Raw genomic sequence first — 13,347 nt, forward strand, 5'->3', positions numbered from 1 at the left:
CAGCCAGTGCACCATGACTGGTATATCAAAGGTCGTGGTATGTGCTATCCTGTCTGTGTGATGGTGCATATAAAAAAAAATCCATTGCTACTAATGGACAAATGTAGCACATTTCCTCTAAGACTATATGTTTAAATTACCAAATGTTTGACATCCAATAGGCTATGATTAATAAATCAATGTGCTCTAGTGGTATCGTTAAACAAAACACACACATTACTGGTACATATTAAGTTATGGCGGTGGGATTGAACTCCGTTGGAAGAGCATTCACTTTAAGTTCTTGATTTACAGAATTGAACCTCTGGTGGGCTTACTGGTTTGTGGGGGTGGGAGAGGTTCCTGGCTCAACTAGTGCTAATGCTATAACAATGACCATGGTATGTGCTGTCCTGTCTGTGGGAAAGTGCAAAATGAAAGATCCTTTGCTGCTAATGGAAAATGTAGTTGGTTTCCACTCAATATATTACAAGTCAGAATTACCAAATGCTTCATAACCAGTAGACAATGACAATTGATTTTTAGAAAGCTTTTTTCGTTTGATTTGACATAAGAAAAGTTAAACAGTTTTGGAAATAACAAAAAAAAACCCACTATTTTTGTGTGCAATTTAGAAAACTATCGGCTCAGAAATAAATAACTTGTAGTAAATACCACAGTAAGATAATGATGTTCCCTAATGGGAAGGACTAATGTTCTGTTACAGAAGAACTCATTTCTTTTGTGATCATACACACCAATGTATTGCTTCACACTCACTGTTGATCCTTGCTTTGACTGTATTTTCAGAAAGCTTAGCATTTCAAAGGATGACAGAAGCTTCAATGATACTGTGACTGAACTCTTCGGATTCCAGTTTGTTCCACAATTTGCCCTTTCCGATCAGATGGAAAGACTGTTTATGTTTGCAAAGTAAGTCCACGTACATCTCGGTCTGCTGAAAAATAAAATTGTGCTAATTGTGTATTTTAACATAAAAAGTGTTATGTGAGACCCTAACACCCAACATATTTCAATATATACTGAACAAAATAAGAAACTTCCGCTAACTTTGCTTGAACATAACTTGATGAAAACAAACCGGGGGAATAATTGTTATATATGCGTTTAAAGAGTGTTCCATGATGCATCGTTTGGTGCAAAAATCATGGCCATAGGTTAACAGAAACTGGGAGAAATTTTGACCAAGTGTGGTAGGGGTTACAAAAAAAACCAACCACTTAATAACAGGTATGACTACCTCTTGAATTGACCACTGCAGTGCATCACAGGCGCATAGAATTGACTAAAGTGTTGATTTCTGCCTGTGGAATATTGTTCAATTCCCGAATGAGCGCTTGATGAAGTTCGTTGACGTTAGCGGGTGGGTTGGGACGACGCCTCAATCGTCTGTCCAGATTATCCCAGACACGGTCGATGGGGTTGAGATCAGGACTTATAGCGGGCCAGTCATCAATGAAATCAATGTTATTTGTCCAAAGAAAATTTACAGTGTCTCTAGCTGTATGAGAGGTGGCATTATCATGCTGAAAAATCGAGATGTTGGCGTTGTTATGGAACAGAGGAATGACGTGGTGAGCGAGCATGTCATCGCGGTAACGTTGAGCATTTAAATTGCCATCAATGACGACTAGTGGTGAACGATAACCATGGGCAATGGCTGCCCAGACCATGACACAACCCCCACCCCCGAAACGACCTTGTTCAAGAACACAACAGTCAGCATAGCATTCATTTCTCCTACGGTTATACGTGCACTCTGCCATCACCACGTTGTAAAGAAAATCTGGATTCATCCGAAAAAAGAACGGTATTCCAGCATTGCCGTATCCAACAAGTGTGTACACGTGCCCAATACACGTGCCCAAGTGTGTTAGCAGCAGTAGCAGTGGCAGTTTGGAATCGATTGCACATATGCGTGTTCATGATATAGCGGTCTTGACCACACGTTGTAACACGCGGACGTCCACGACGTGGCAAGTCATTGGTGCTTCCTGTCGTTTGAAATCTTACGCGAAGATTTCGTATCGCTCGACTAGAACTCCCAACATGCCTTGCAATGTCTTCTGTCGACATGCCAGCATCAAGCATGCCAATCGCCCGTTCGCATAAATTATTGGGTATTCTTGGCATACTAAAAATGCTACAATATAAAAAACGTTAATTTTTTTACAAATTTTGAAGCGTTTTCGTTCACTTGACAACAATGTCAATAAGACAAGTAAAACAAATTGACCGAATACTACACAGGACATGTCGAACCATGCATGCTCATGCAAACTGAATTTCACATTGTCGACGATTAACAGTGCAAAAATAATCGATAAAATTCATGAATCCTGATAATACAGCTCATGGCTAATACCACCTATATAATTTCATTACACAATGAATTCTTTAACACAACAAATACTATATGTACAAATCGGAAATTTCTTTTTTTGTTCAGTATAGTTAATATATATGAATTGTTGAATCTATTAACTCCTTGTCTGCCAAGTTTTGTCACCCTAATTATTTTGATAAATATTTTACAATATTATTTGTAAGGTCACCCCTTAAACACATCGATAGAACTATAGCTGTCATGGAAATGGGGGGTAGGGTAAGACAACTGGCAGTTACACAGAAAGCTGTGATTCCTGCAATGCTATTATACATTTTCCATCTCTAGGGATGTAGGCTATGACAAAAATCACTGTGAGCATTCATCCACAAAGGTGGTACCAATTGGCCAAATTTTGGGTCCTGGCTGATGGACTTAGGAATTTATCCAAGCATTCTATGGTTCCAAACATGGGCCATTTCCCAAAAGCAAATGGCACTGAAAGTTCCCAATATGATGTGTACGAAATGTAATTATGTTTGTTCTGATAAATTAATTTAACAACAGTGCATTGCACCTTTCAGTGGCCTTTAAAAAATCCCAATTATGATTAAATTGCAAAACATTTCCCAATTTCATCAGACATGGGACCCTGCCAAGAAATTCTGGATGTATCCCTGCATCTTTCAGGGCTCATCCTGCTCATAATCAAATAATAGTCATTTATTAAAAAAAATTATACACATACATGTATAGCTAAAGTAGCTATTTTAAGATAACTTTCTAGGAACTGCTGTTCATATTTTTATACACATACATGTATAGCTAAATTAGCTATTTTAAGATAACTTTCTAGGAACTGCTGTTCATATTTTTATACACATACATGTATAGCTAAATTAGCTATTTTAAGATAACTTTCTAGGAACTGCTGTTCATATTTGAAAACTGTCACTCTAATTTTCATTCCAATGTCAGCCCTGTCTTAATTCATTCACTTTCTTGTAAACACTTCTCACCGAGTGCATTTGTTATCTGTTGGGTTGGGGTTTAGCTCAGTTGGTACAGTGAGTTGCAGGTTTCAATCAATCATCCTTCCTGCCTCCAGTTCAATCCAACCCCTGTACCACAACTGGTATGTCAAAGGCCCTGGTCTGTTCTGTCTGTGGAGAAAGTATTGCTTTATCGGTAGGAGCAGCCTGTGTGGCAGCAGCAGGTTTCCTCTTTCTCTACACAGTGTTCAAATAACCATTTGTTAGACACTAAATATCCGGAGTTTAAAAATGTGCTGAGGTATCATTGAACAAACATTCCTTTCATTTCGTTTTTCTTCCTTTAATTGGCTTTGGGTGTTCGGTCTTGTGAAATTCACTTGGGATGTCAGGTTAAGTATGCATGTAAAGCAAAAAAAAAAATGTTTTCTTCAATTTTAGTATTAATAATGAATGCTATTATTTTATTGGGTGTTTTCTTTTCTTTTTAGAAACTGTATATTAGAAGTACAAAGATCATCAACAGTGTTCTTTGATGCAGGTAAGATTAGATTTCTGGAAAACCCTGGAAAGTGCTTAATTTTTTTTTTTTTCACCCTGGAAAGTCCTTAAATGTCCTGGAAAAGTCAGTTTACCTCCTGGAAAGTCCTGGAAATTTGAAATTTTGTTTCTAATTTTTTTTTAGTGATGTTACAAATACATAAATAATCGCATTTGACTTAGGTACTCCTCCCCCAAAAGAACACACACACACACACACACACACACACACACACACACACACACACACCCAAAAAAAACAATACCTAAATGCATCGATGATTATAATGAGGTTGACTGCCATTGGTCAGTTGTTGAGCAGGAAATACTGTGTTGGTTTATTTGGTCTATAGATAGGCGTAGTGGTGCTCTAACGAGCACTGAGTAGATAATCTTAATTGAGATGGCGACACAATTCTTCAAGCATGGAATCCGGATAAAAAATATATACCAGTATGACATTAAAAAAAAGAAAAAGAAAAACGGGTAGATGTGTAAATCACTTCTGCGAAAATGCCTAACGGAAAGTGTACGTTTAACGACAGGTGGCTAAAAAATGTTATTTTTAGAAAAACAAGCACGCGTCTGATGTCATATAAGTTGACTACTTGCATGTAAATAATTTTATGGACCTGTTAAATCCCGACAAATTCGAGTAACTGAATAAATCCATTTAGCTCGTAAACGTTAATTAAACAGTGTATAATTAAGTAGGAATTAACACCTCACAAAGTGGGCTATCGCTTTAACAATGGCCCACCGCTTGGGTCTGAATCCTGTGCGGCGAGTCATGACCATAATTAATCATTTGACCGGAAAGAAGCCCATATCTTTAAATAAACCCCATCGATGTAACGTGAGATTAAGAATGAGTTTAACACCATAGAGAGTTAACACCATTTCAGACACAAAAGATGTAATTGTTTTTCTTTCTGTAAATAAACAGTGTAAACATTTGTCTTTGTATATAATGTTTGCTGTGGGTCTTTTTATTGATCCAAAGTAATAATTCAATATACTGCTTTTGTATTTTAATACATGTTTCCTTATGACGGTGAACATTGCAAGTTTTTTTAACATTCTTGTCCAAGCTGATTTTCACTCTTAGAACAAGTTGATAAGCACCTATTTGACACACTGGTGTGCAATAAGAATTTATAAGTATTATCCACATGGTTCAACATAACCAAGTTAATTTTTTTAAATCATACAAAGCACACGTGTAATAGCAAGTCTAATAATGTAACTTTGGGAAGCGACATCATGTTTTCCCAGTCCTAGCTCAGACTGTGCATGTGAATTATAACATTATTTTGTTGTCTCCATCTAGGTGTGGTTGAAACATTTTGAGACGGTCCTTGTTATTTCTAAAAAAAAAATATAATATGAATAATAATTTTTTTTTTATTATTACACTCGCATGTGATTCAAACTGATTTTATTAAACTTGTGTCAGGATTCATGTATTATCCTAAAATTTTCTCAGCCAATACAAAACTCCTGACACTTATTTCATAAAATCAGTACGACACAACAAGCTCGTATAATAATATCTCTGTCTTATTTCCTGATACATGTGCATTGCAGGTAGAAGTGAAGCTTTATTGGAGCATCGAATACAGCTGAAGACATTTTTAAATTACATCAATGTTTACATTCAAACGTAAGTTTTTTTCTCTTAAATTTATTTCAAAAGTGTTAAGCCAACTCATTCACAAATTGAGAGGAATAGGTATTATGATGAAATTTTACATTTATTTAGTTGATAGAAATTTCATTAATTAATACCAGCTGTTGGATGTCAAGCATATGGTAATTCTGACATATAATCTTAAGAAAAAAACTCCAATGTTTTCCCATTAGCAACAAGGGATCTTCGATGTGTACTATCTACAGACAAAATAGCACATACTATGATCTTTGATATACCAAGTCGTGGGGCACTTGTTTGGATGGGTAAAAACACAATGGGTCCACTGAGGTGGTTTGAACCTATGACCCAAGCACCTCAGCCAACTGCTCTACTGCCTGAGCTAAATCTTGCCTAAAGTTGCCAGGTGATGAAATACAGGTGATATTTTCGTACCTAAATATTTCAAAGAAACATTGTAATTAATTGGTGAGCATAACCATTTTCATAGACACATAAAAGAGATGATACCTGTTTTTTATGCTTTGTCATTTGTTTTTAGAACATACTGTCAGATTACCAAACTCACATATACAGGTAATTTTTTGTCTGGAATATTTCATGGGACTTTTCAAATTGCAAAAATAAAGATTATTGTTGTATATAATTTGTGTTTCATTGTGTTAACTTTATTTATTGATGATAATAATATGTATGTTAAGAAAAGGGCCTAATATGTTGGAAAACTTGTATCCTATCCATTTGTGTTGTTTTGAATAATAAAAATTTTAGTAATTAAAAACAAGTAACTGTTGGGCAGCAGCTTTGTTTTTTATTTCATGCAGTGAAGGAAGATGGAAAAAAAACACCCAGAAATACCTGAAAAAGATTCGGAGGTAATATAAAACTAAGGTTTTTGTTCTGAAGGTTGGTATAATCTCTGTTTCAGTTATGCTGGTTCTGAAGGAGGTGCTCGCGACTTGTTTTGTACGCGTCTGCTTTCTCAGCTACACAGTGTTCTGTTGTACAGCGGCAGACTCACGACTCAGTCACATCTGGAGAATGAGAGTACAAAGGTGTTGTGCAGTTACACATGAATTCTTTTTTTTTTTGTCTTTTTAAAAAATAAAATGCATTGGCTTTGTTGATTTAAATATTTTTTATTGAATATAACATGCATTGTTTTAGTTCCCTACTGGTCCAACCGGAGGGAACTATAGCTTTCCAGAAGGTATTTTTTTCACAATACCTTGAGAGATGGAGCTGAAATTTTGTATATAACTTTATAATGTATTGACTTTCGTTGCTTTTGACACATTTTTAACAGAGTTACAGTCGTTAGATTTAGAAGATATAAAAAACATTGGCTTGGTAGGAGACATGTATTGCTTTAACAGTACTCTAAAAATGCTTGTTCTTTCTGGACCCCGTTTTACGAAGCGATCTTAGCACCAAAATCACCGTACATGCATTAGGTGATCTTAGTGATCTGAGTCAATATTTGATAAATGTAAGTTTGGCTATGTAGTAAAAATACACAATAACATCTTCTTTTCAGAGTGGTAGTGCCAGTTATCACACTTTTCACCTGCAGCTTGACATTTACTGGAGTCTGTTGGATATTTTCAACACATTGCACAGTAAATTTCCTGGTACGTATTCTGTTTCCTACTGGACTGAATTAGCTAGTTTGTGCATGTGGCTCAACAAAAAAACGAGAATTTATACTATTTTTAAATACACAGGGTGAAGAAATGAGGAAAAATTATTATGTCAGATGTTACAACATCTAAACTAAAACATTTAAGTTGTATTGTAAATTAGAGGCTATAGTATATGGTGTTCTGTCTGTGGGGAAAGTGATTGTTAAACATTTCTGGTTTCTATCTGGTTGGAGTAGCTTTCGTAGGTTTTTTCATTCTATGCTAGGGACCAAGACTCAAAATAACGAAATGTTTGACATCCACTAACCAATGATTATTAAATCAGTGTGCTCTAGTGATGTCGTTAAACAAAATCACTTTTAACTTTCGTCACTCTAAGCCCACACGGCACACTATTTCAAAACTTTTGGTAACCCGAAGTTGGTGAGTTTCACTTACGTAACCTGTTGTTCGGTTCCACAAATTGTATTTGCAACAGGTGATACGCTTTTACATGAAAAAAATCAAGGCGAGCTGAAGATCACTCTCCTTAGTTAGATGGTGCTCAGTGAGCAAACACGTGAAGTGTCAAATAAAATACATTATACATTTTACTGCAAGGCGATCAATTTGCTGCTCTCCTAACATGATGAAAAATTATAAATGGCTGATCATTTTATTTTATTTTTCTCATTTAAAACAACACAAGAAGTGATTGACAATTTACGTTGAAATATTGTAATATCAGATTGTGTTGGTGATTATAGAATAATACTTGAAAATGAAGGGAAATGCCTTTTAAAATGTCATAGAATTTGTTTGATAACAAAATGTGTATGAACCCCTGACTACATGTTTAAGTAATTATATGTTATATAGCCGTCCTCCACTTAACAGTCATCGCTTCAAAATGAAACGATTGTGTTACAAGCAATAGCGTCACTTGTGGGATGGGGACATAGAATATTTTGGTCCATCGCAAGGCCCTTATGACATGCAATGTTCCAAATTGGAATCAGGTGGTCACATTCTCACTTGATGGTTTCATAGCATGATGTATGGCTACCAAACAATGGTGTGATAGGGAATCTATTGCCAAGCGGAAGATGGCTGTTAAAACCCAATTAGCTGTAGTTTAAAATATTCTGAGGTATCGAAGGAAATGTTTTTATTTAATGGCACACTCAACACATTTTATTTACGGTTATATGGCACCGGACATATGGTAAAGGACCACGCAAATATTGAAAAAGGAAACCCGCTGTTGCCACTTCATGGGCTACTCTTTTCGATTAGCAGCAGGGTAGTACATACCATGGCCTTTGATATACCAGTAGTGGTGCACTGGCTGGAATGAGAAATAGCCCAGTGGGTCCACTGACAGAGATCGATCCCACACCGACCGCGTATCGAGTGACCTGAGGTATCGATGACCAAATATTACTTTCTTGGGTTTTGTTCTCATTGTCACTGGTATTTAAATGTGTTTTAATTTTTTCAGGATTCACAACAAGCCAGAGATTGTGTGTCACTCAAAATGGAGATTATTCTGAATTCACGTGCTTTGACCAACTTGTACAGATTGTGTTTTGGGACTTGGTATACTTGTCCACCATTAAGCATGACAAGGTACAATACGTCACAATTGATTTGTGTTTCCACTGTGGGAATCCACCATTTTTTGTCTCTGTTAATCTGTATGGCTGTCCTAATTTATTTGCCCTGGATGGCCTCATAATTATTAGACAAACCTCTCTTGTCCTTACTTTAAAATTTATACGTTAAAGCACAGAAAATTGTGCAGGGGTGGATGTAGATTGTAACGAGCAAAATTTTAAGGGGGTGGGTTCATGCTTCTCTGGAAAAGAACATTTGCTTTGAGCATGGGGTGTTTTGGCCCTCAACCACAGTCTCCCCCCCCCCCCCCCCCCCCCCCCCACACACACACACACACTTCTGCACACATGCCTAACATTACTTAATTATGTTTATTTTTTAATGTGTATGTTGTAATTTGATAGGAACTGCTGTGGAAAGTTAACAGCAGAAATAAAATATGGCAGTGAGGTATAAAATAAAGTACATTGCCAATATTACGGTTCTATTTTATGCACATTCTTTTGATAATAAAAAAAAAAGACAAAAAAAAAGACAGTTAATCCCTGGTATTTAGATGGGTTTCACTCAAACCAAGTTTCAGGGAGTATAACACGATTAACATGAAACACTCATGTGTTTTATTTCAGTTGGGTCCCGCAGACTACCTGAAGGTTTCTCCATTTCCGTGCAGCTGTGTAGCCGAACTGTTTATATTCATCATCCATCTGACGTCACAACAACACAGCTGTAGTACAGATGATGTAAGCTTTTCATTTTGGTTTGTCATTTGCTACGATTGGGCTAATTAGAGTTTTCGTTTCTTGCAGTTTCTATTCAGGGCAACAAGTGAAGAGTACCGATAAGGTACATGATACACATGTTAAAATTAGCTGATATTGACATAGTTATGGTACGCTACACACAGCCATCTCAAGTTGTACCTCCATGCAAGGTTTGATGATCCTACATGAATTGATAAGGAAGATATGGCCAGGACAGATTTATTTCAACATGCAATAATGCATGAAAAGTAGGTCACAGTGACCTAGTTATGCAGGGCTTTTGGATTATGGTAGCCCCACTTCCATGGTTAATGATATTCAATGTTGGGCTAGTAAATAACTATTATTGCCATGCCTGACGGCTAGAGAAATAAAGTCAAATGTTGCAGTTTCTTTTGTAAATATGAATATCCTCCCCCACCCCAACCATCAATGTTAGTGTTTCATATATGATTATTACTATTATTTAGTAAAACTGTACTAACTTAAAGTAAAGTAGGGCTAGTGAATTTTTAATCGTGACTAGTAAATTTTTTAAATCACTGATCCCATGGCTAGTGGATTTTATAAAAATTCTAGCAGCTCTGCTACTGTTGAAACAAGGATATCTTTTAACATAGATTCCTGAATGTAATCAACATTTTAAAGTTAGGTCTTTTTAAGAGAGTGGTGAGTTTCTGAGAATTAAAACTCTTATACTAACGGGAGAAAATGTTGACACATGTTAATGACCCATCCTGAAATAATGTATTGTTTTGGTTTTTAATTTCAGTCATTCTGGGTTCGGTGCCACAGTGTTGTTCAGATAATGTGTGAAAATACAGACACATCAGAACAGATACAAGAAAGAGGTAGGATTCTGCACATGAACATTTGCGTTCTGTGGGAGCGGGTACATTTTGGTATTCTGAATTTTCTTACTAATAGTATTGGGTGGAATATGAAAGTGATGGGCTATGTTGTTATAGGACGAAGAACAAGAAGCACAAATGTAAATGGCATACCACTTTTTTCTAAAATTACTATAAAGCAATGAACAGCACTTCCACCAGAAAACTGATTAGTAGCTTTTTTTTATCATTTACTGTCGTTGAGGAAACAATTTTTGTACTCACTACTGAGACACAGAACTTTACACAAAATAAAAATACTATAATTTCTCAATAATACATTATTAGTTTGATTAGTTCAAGCATTAATACAGAAATTATTGATTACAAATTGGAATTGTTTTTTGATAAGATTATTTTAACTGACTTTAGCGTTTTTTACAATAGATAGTGACGTGTTCGTCAACCCACCCTCAACCCTGCCTAAGAATCCCATTGGCTGCAGCATGTGGTTAATAACTCACCTGGCACATCTGTTTACATACGATGACATCGGCAACACTAAAACACTGGTGAGTGAAGAAGTTTGTTTTTGTTTAACGACACCACTAGAGCACATTGATTAATTAATCATCGGCTTTTGGATGTCAAACATTTGGTAATTTGACATATAGTCTTAGAAAGGAAACTCGCTAAAAAAAAATTATTAGCAGCAAGGGATCTTTTATATGCACCATCCCATAGACAGAATAGCACATACCACGGCCTTTGATGTACCAGTTGTGGTGCACTGGCTGGAGTGAGAAATAGTCCAATGGGTCCACCGACGGGGATCGATCCCAGACCGACTGCGCATCAAGCGAGCGCTGTACCACTGGGCTACGTCCTGCCCAACACTGGTGAGTGATGGATAACATCTGGGATTTATGTTTGACTTTATGCATTCGTTAACTTATATCCAATTAAGTTTCAATCACACTGTCCTTGGCACAAACATCAGCTACCTTGGTTGTCTGTCACAACAGTTGATTTGTGTTGGTTGTTAGTGAAAGAGAAGTTGGCGTAGAGGCCTAACACCTACCCATTGAATCGTTTTAAAGTCACTCTTGGTGAGAGCTGGTACCGGGATGCGAACCCAGTTCCTACCAGCCTCAAGTCCGTTTGCTTAAGCAAAACAACCGCTAAGGCCGGTCTACCTGGAACCTTTTTCTGCTCTGCTCATGGACTGAGTTTTTAAAATTATATTTCTTTGTTTTTAAAATGTATGCTTTTCATTTGTTTTGTTTCCTTGGTGTAGGGTGAGGGTTTTTCATTGCCCTCTTTTCTTTTTTTCTTTTTTTCCTCTCTTCCCCCCCCCCCCCCCCCCCCCCCCCCTTCTTTTTAAATTTGTTTTCTTTTTCTTGGACTTATTTTAATAGCAGAACCTATTTTTCAACTACTTTGTCATTCAACAGCATGGTTCCAGTTCTTGTTGTTGTGTTGTTTTGTTTTCATTCTGTCTGAAGGTTGGACAATAAACAAAAGATGAATTTTTAGACCCAAAATATATGTCATAGCATTGTTTTTTTCTCTAATATTTAATAATCATTAACATTGATATATGTCTTGCTTTGTTTTGTAGGAACCTATGGACTGCAATTACCTAATTGTCAAGAATACTCTGCAGAAAAAACTGTCTCAGGTAGTTATAGGAAGGAAGGAAATGTTTTATTTAACGACGCACTCAACTCATTTTATTTATAGTTATATGGCGTCGGACATGTGGTTAAGGACCACACAAATATTGATAGAGAAAACCCGCTGTCGCCACTTCATGGGCTACTCTTTTCGATTAGCAGCAAGGGATCTTTTATATGCACCATCCCACAGACAGGATAGTACATACCACAGCCTTTGTTACACCAGTTGTGGAGCACTGGCTGGAATGAGAAATAGCCCAATGGGCCCACCGACGGGAATGGATCCTAGATCGCGCATCAGACAAGTGTTGTACCACTGAGCTATGTCCCACCCCCTGGTAGCTATAGATTTAAAGAAAATATTATTAAAACAATACAACAGGGAAAAAACTAGTCAAGCAATAAAATTATTACAATATATGCATTACAGTTAAGAGACTAATTAAACAATGTGCTGAAGTGTCATTAAAAATGTTTTCTTTTTATAACTTAATTTAACTTAAACATTTCTGCAATGTGACCTAATCATGTTATTTGTGACATTTTGGTAAAGTAAGAATGCAGCCCTCAAAATTCAAGATGGTGATCCGAATATCCAGCCACTACAATGTCTTTTTTCTCAGAGTTATGGCCCTTGAACTTAAAGAGATACGAAAATGTGTTGATCTCGGTAGGAGACATATATTGCTTTAACAGTACACTGAGAATGCTTGTTGTTGCTATATTATTGCTAGTAGATGATTTACGTCTTATATTTTTGTTGTATATTTCATGGGCAGAGACTGCAAATCACACCTGCACAAGACAATAAAGTTTTAGTATAAATAAAGAATTATTACTCGTGTAGTCATCTCTATTTGTTCTTGTTTTAGAACTCGCTGACAGAGGCTGAACTGCGTAGTTTCCTCCATTGTTGTCTGTCTCTGTCGAAGATCTGGAAAGCCGACACGACCATTGTGGTTCAACTCTGGGAATACTTCTACCGCCGACTGGTTAGCTTCATCAAGTTTTTCTCTCTTTCAGTTTGGTTAGCTGCATTCATTTAAAACACTGACCCTAGTTATTAAATCTTGTCAAATATTTTTAGCTAATACACTTCTTCTTTTTTTTTACTGTTAAATTCCACATTACTTAAAATTTCTGACTTAATTTGTTAATTTTCAGGTTGTAGATATTGCTAATTTGGGCACAACAGGGATTATTTGATTTCTAAGCACAGCAAGGTCTTTTTTGATGTAGTTCTGTTATTAACAGCTGTTGCATGGTGGTATTAAGAAATGCATTTCGAGTTATTCTAATCAAATTAAACCTCAGCCATTGTGATGA

At 36.4% G+C, this 13,347-nt stretch overlaps 1 protein-coding gene across 2 annotated transcripts in view; it reads left to right on the forward strand.

Moving 5' to 3' along the window:
• The window catches only part of LOC121370780 (protein MMS22-like), a 43,150-nt gene that overhangs the window by 9,254 nt on the left and 20,549 nt on the right, over positions 1-13,347 (forward strand). For both annotated transcript variants that reach the window (XM_041496238.1, XM_041496239.1), the window contains exons 4-14: positions 790-912; positions 3,810-3,859; positions 5,446-5,521; positions 6,438-6,564; positions 7,047-7,140; positions 8,633-8,760; positions 9,378-9,491; positions 10,285-10,363; positions 10,790-10,914; positions 11,964-12,023; positions 12,894-13,013. In XM_041496238.1, coding sequence (XP_041352172.1) covers positions 790-912; positions 3,810-3,859; positions 5,446-5,521; positions 6,438-6,564; positions 7,047-7,140; positions 8,633-8,760; positions 9,378-9,491; positions 10,285-10,363; positions 10,790-10,914; positions 11,964-12,023; positions 12,894-13,013 — 1,096 coding nt within the window. The remainder of the gene's footprint in view (positions 1-789; positions 913-3,809; positions 3,860-5,445; positions 5,522-6,437; positions 6,565-7,046; positions 7,141-8,632; positions 8,761-9,377; positions 9,492-10,284; positions 10,364-10,789; positions 10,915-11,963; positions 12,024-12,893; positions 13,014-13,347) is intronic.

The sequence above is a fragment of the Gigantopelta aegis genome, chromosome 4 (genome assembly GCF_016097555.1).
Source record: "Gigantopelta aegis isolate Gae_Host chromosome 4, Gae_host_genome, whole genome shotgun sequence".
Taxonomy (NCBI): domain Eukaryota; kingdom Metazoa; phylum Mollusca; class Gastropoda; order Neomphalida; family Peltospiridae; genus Gigantopelta; species Gigantopelta aegis.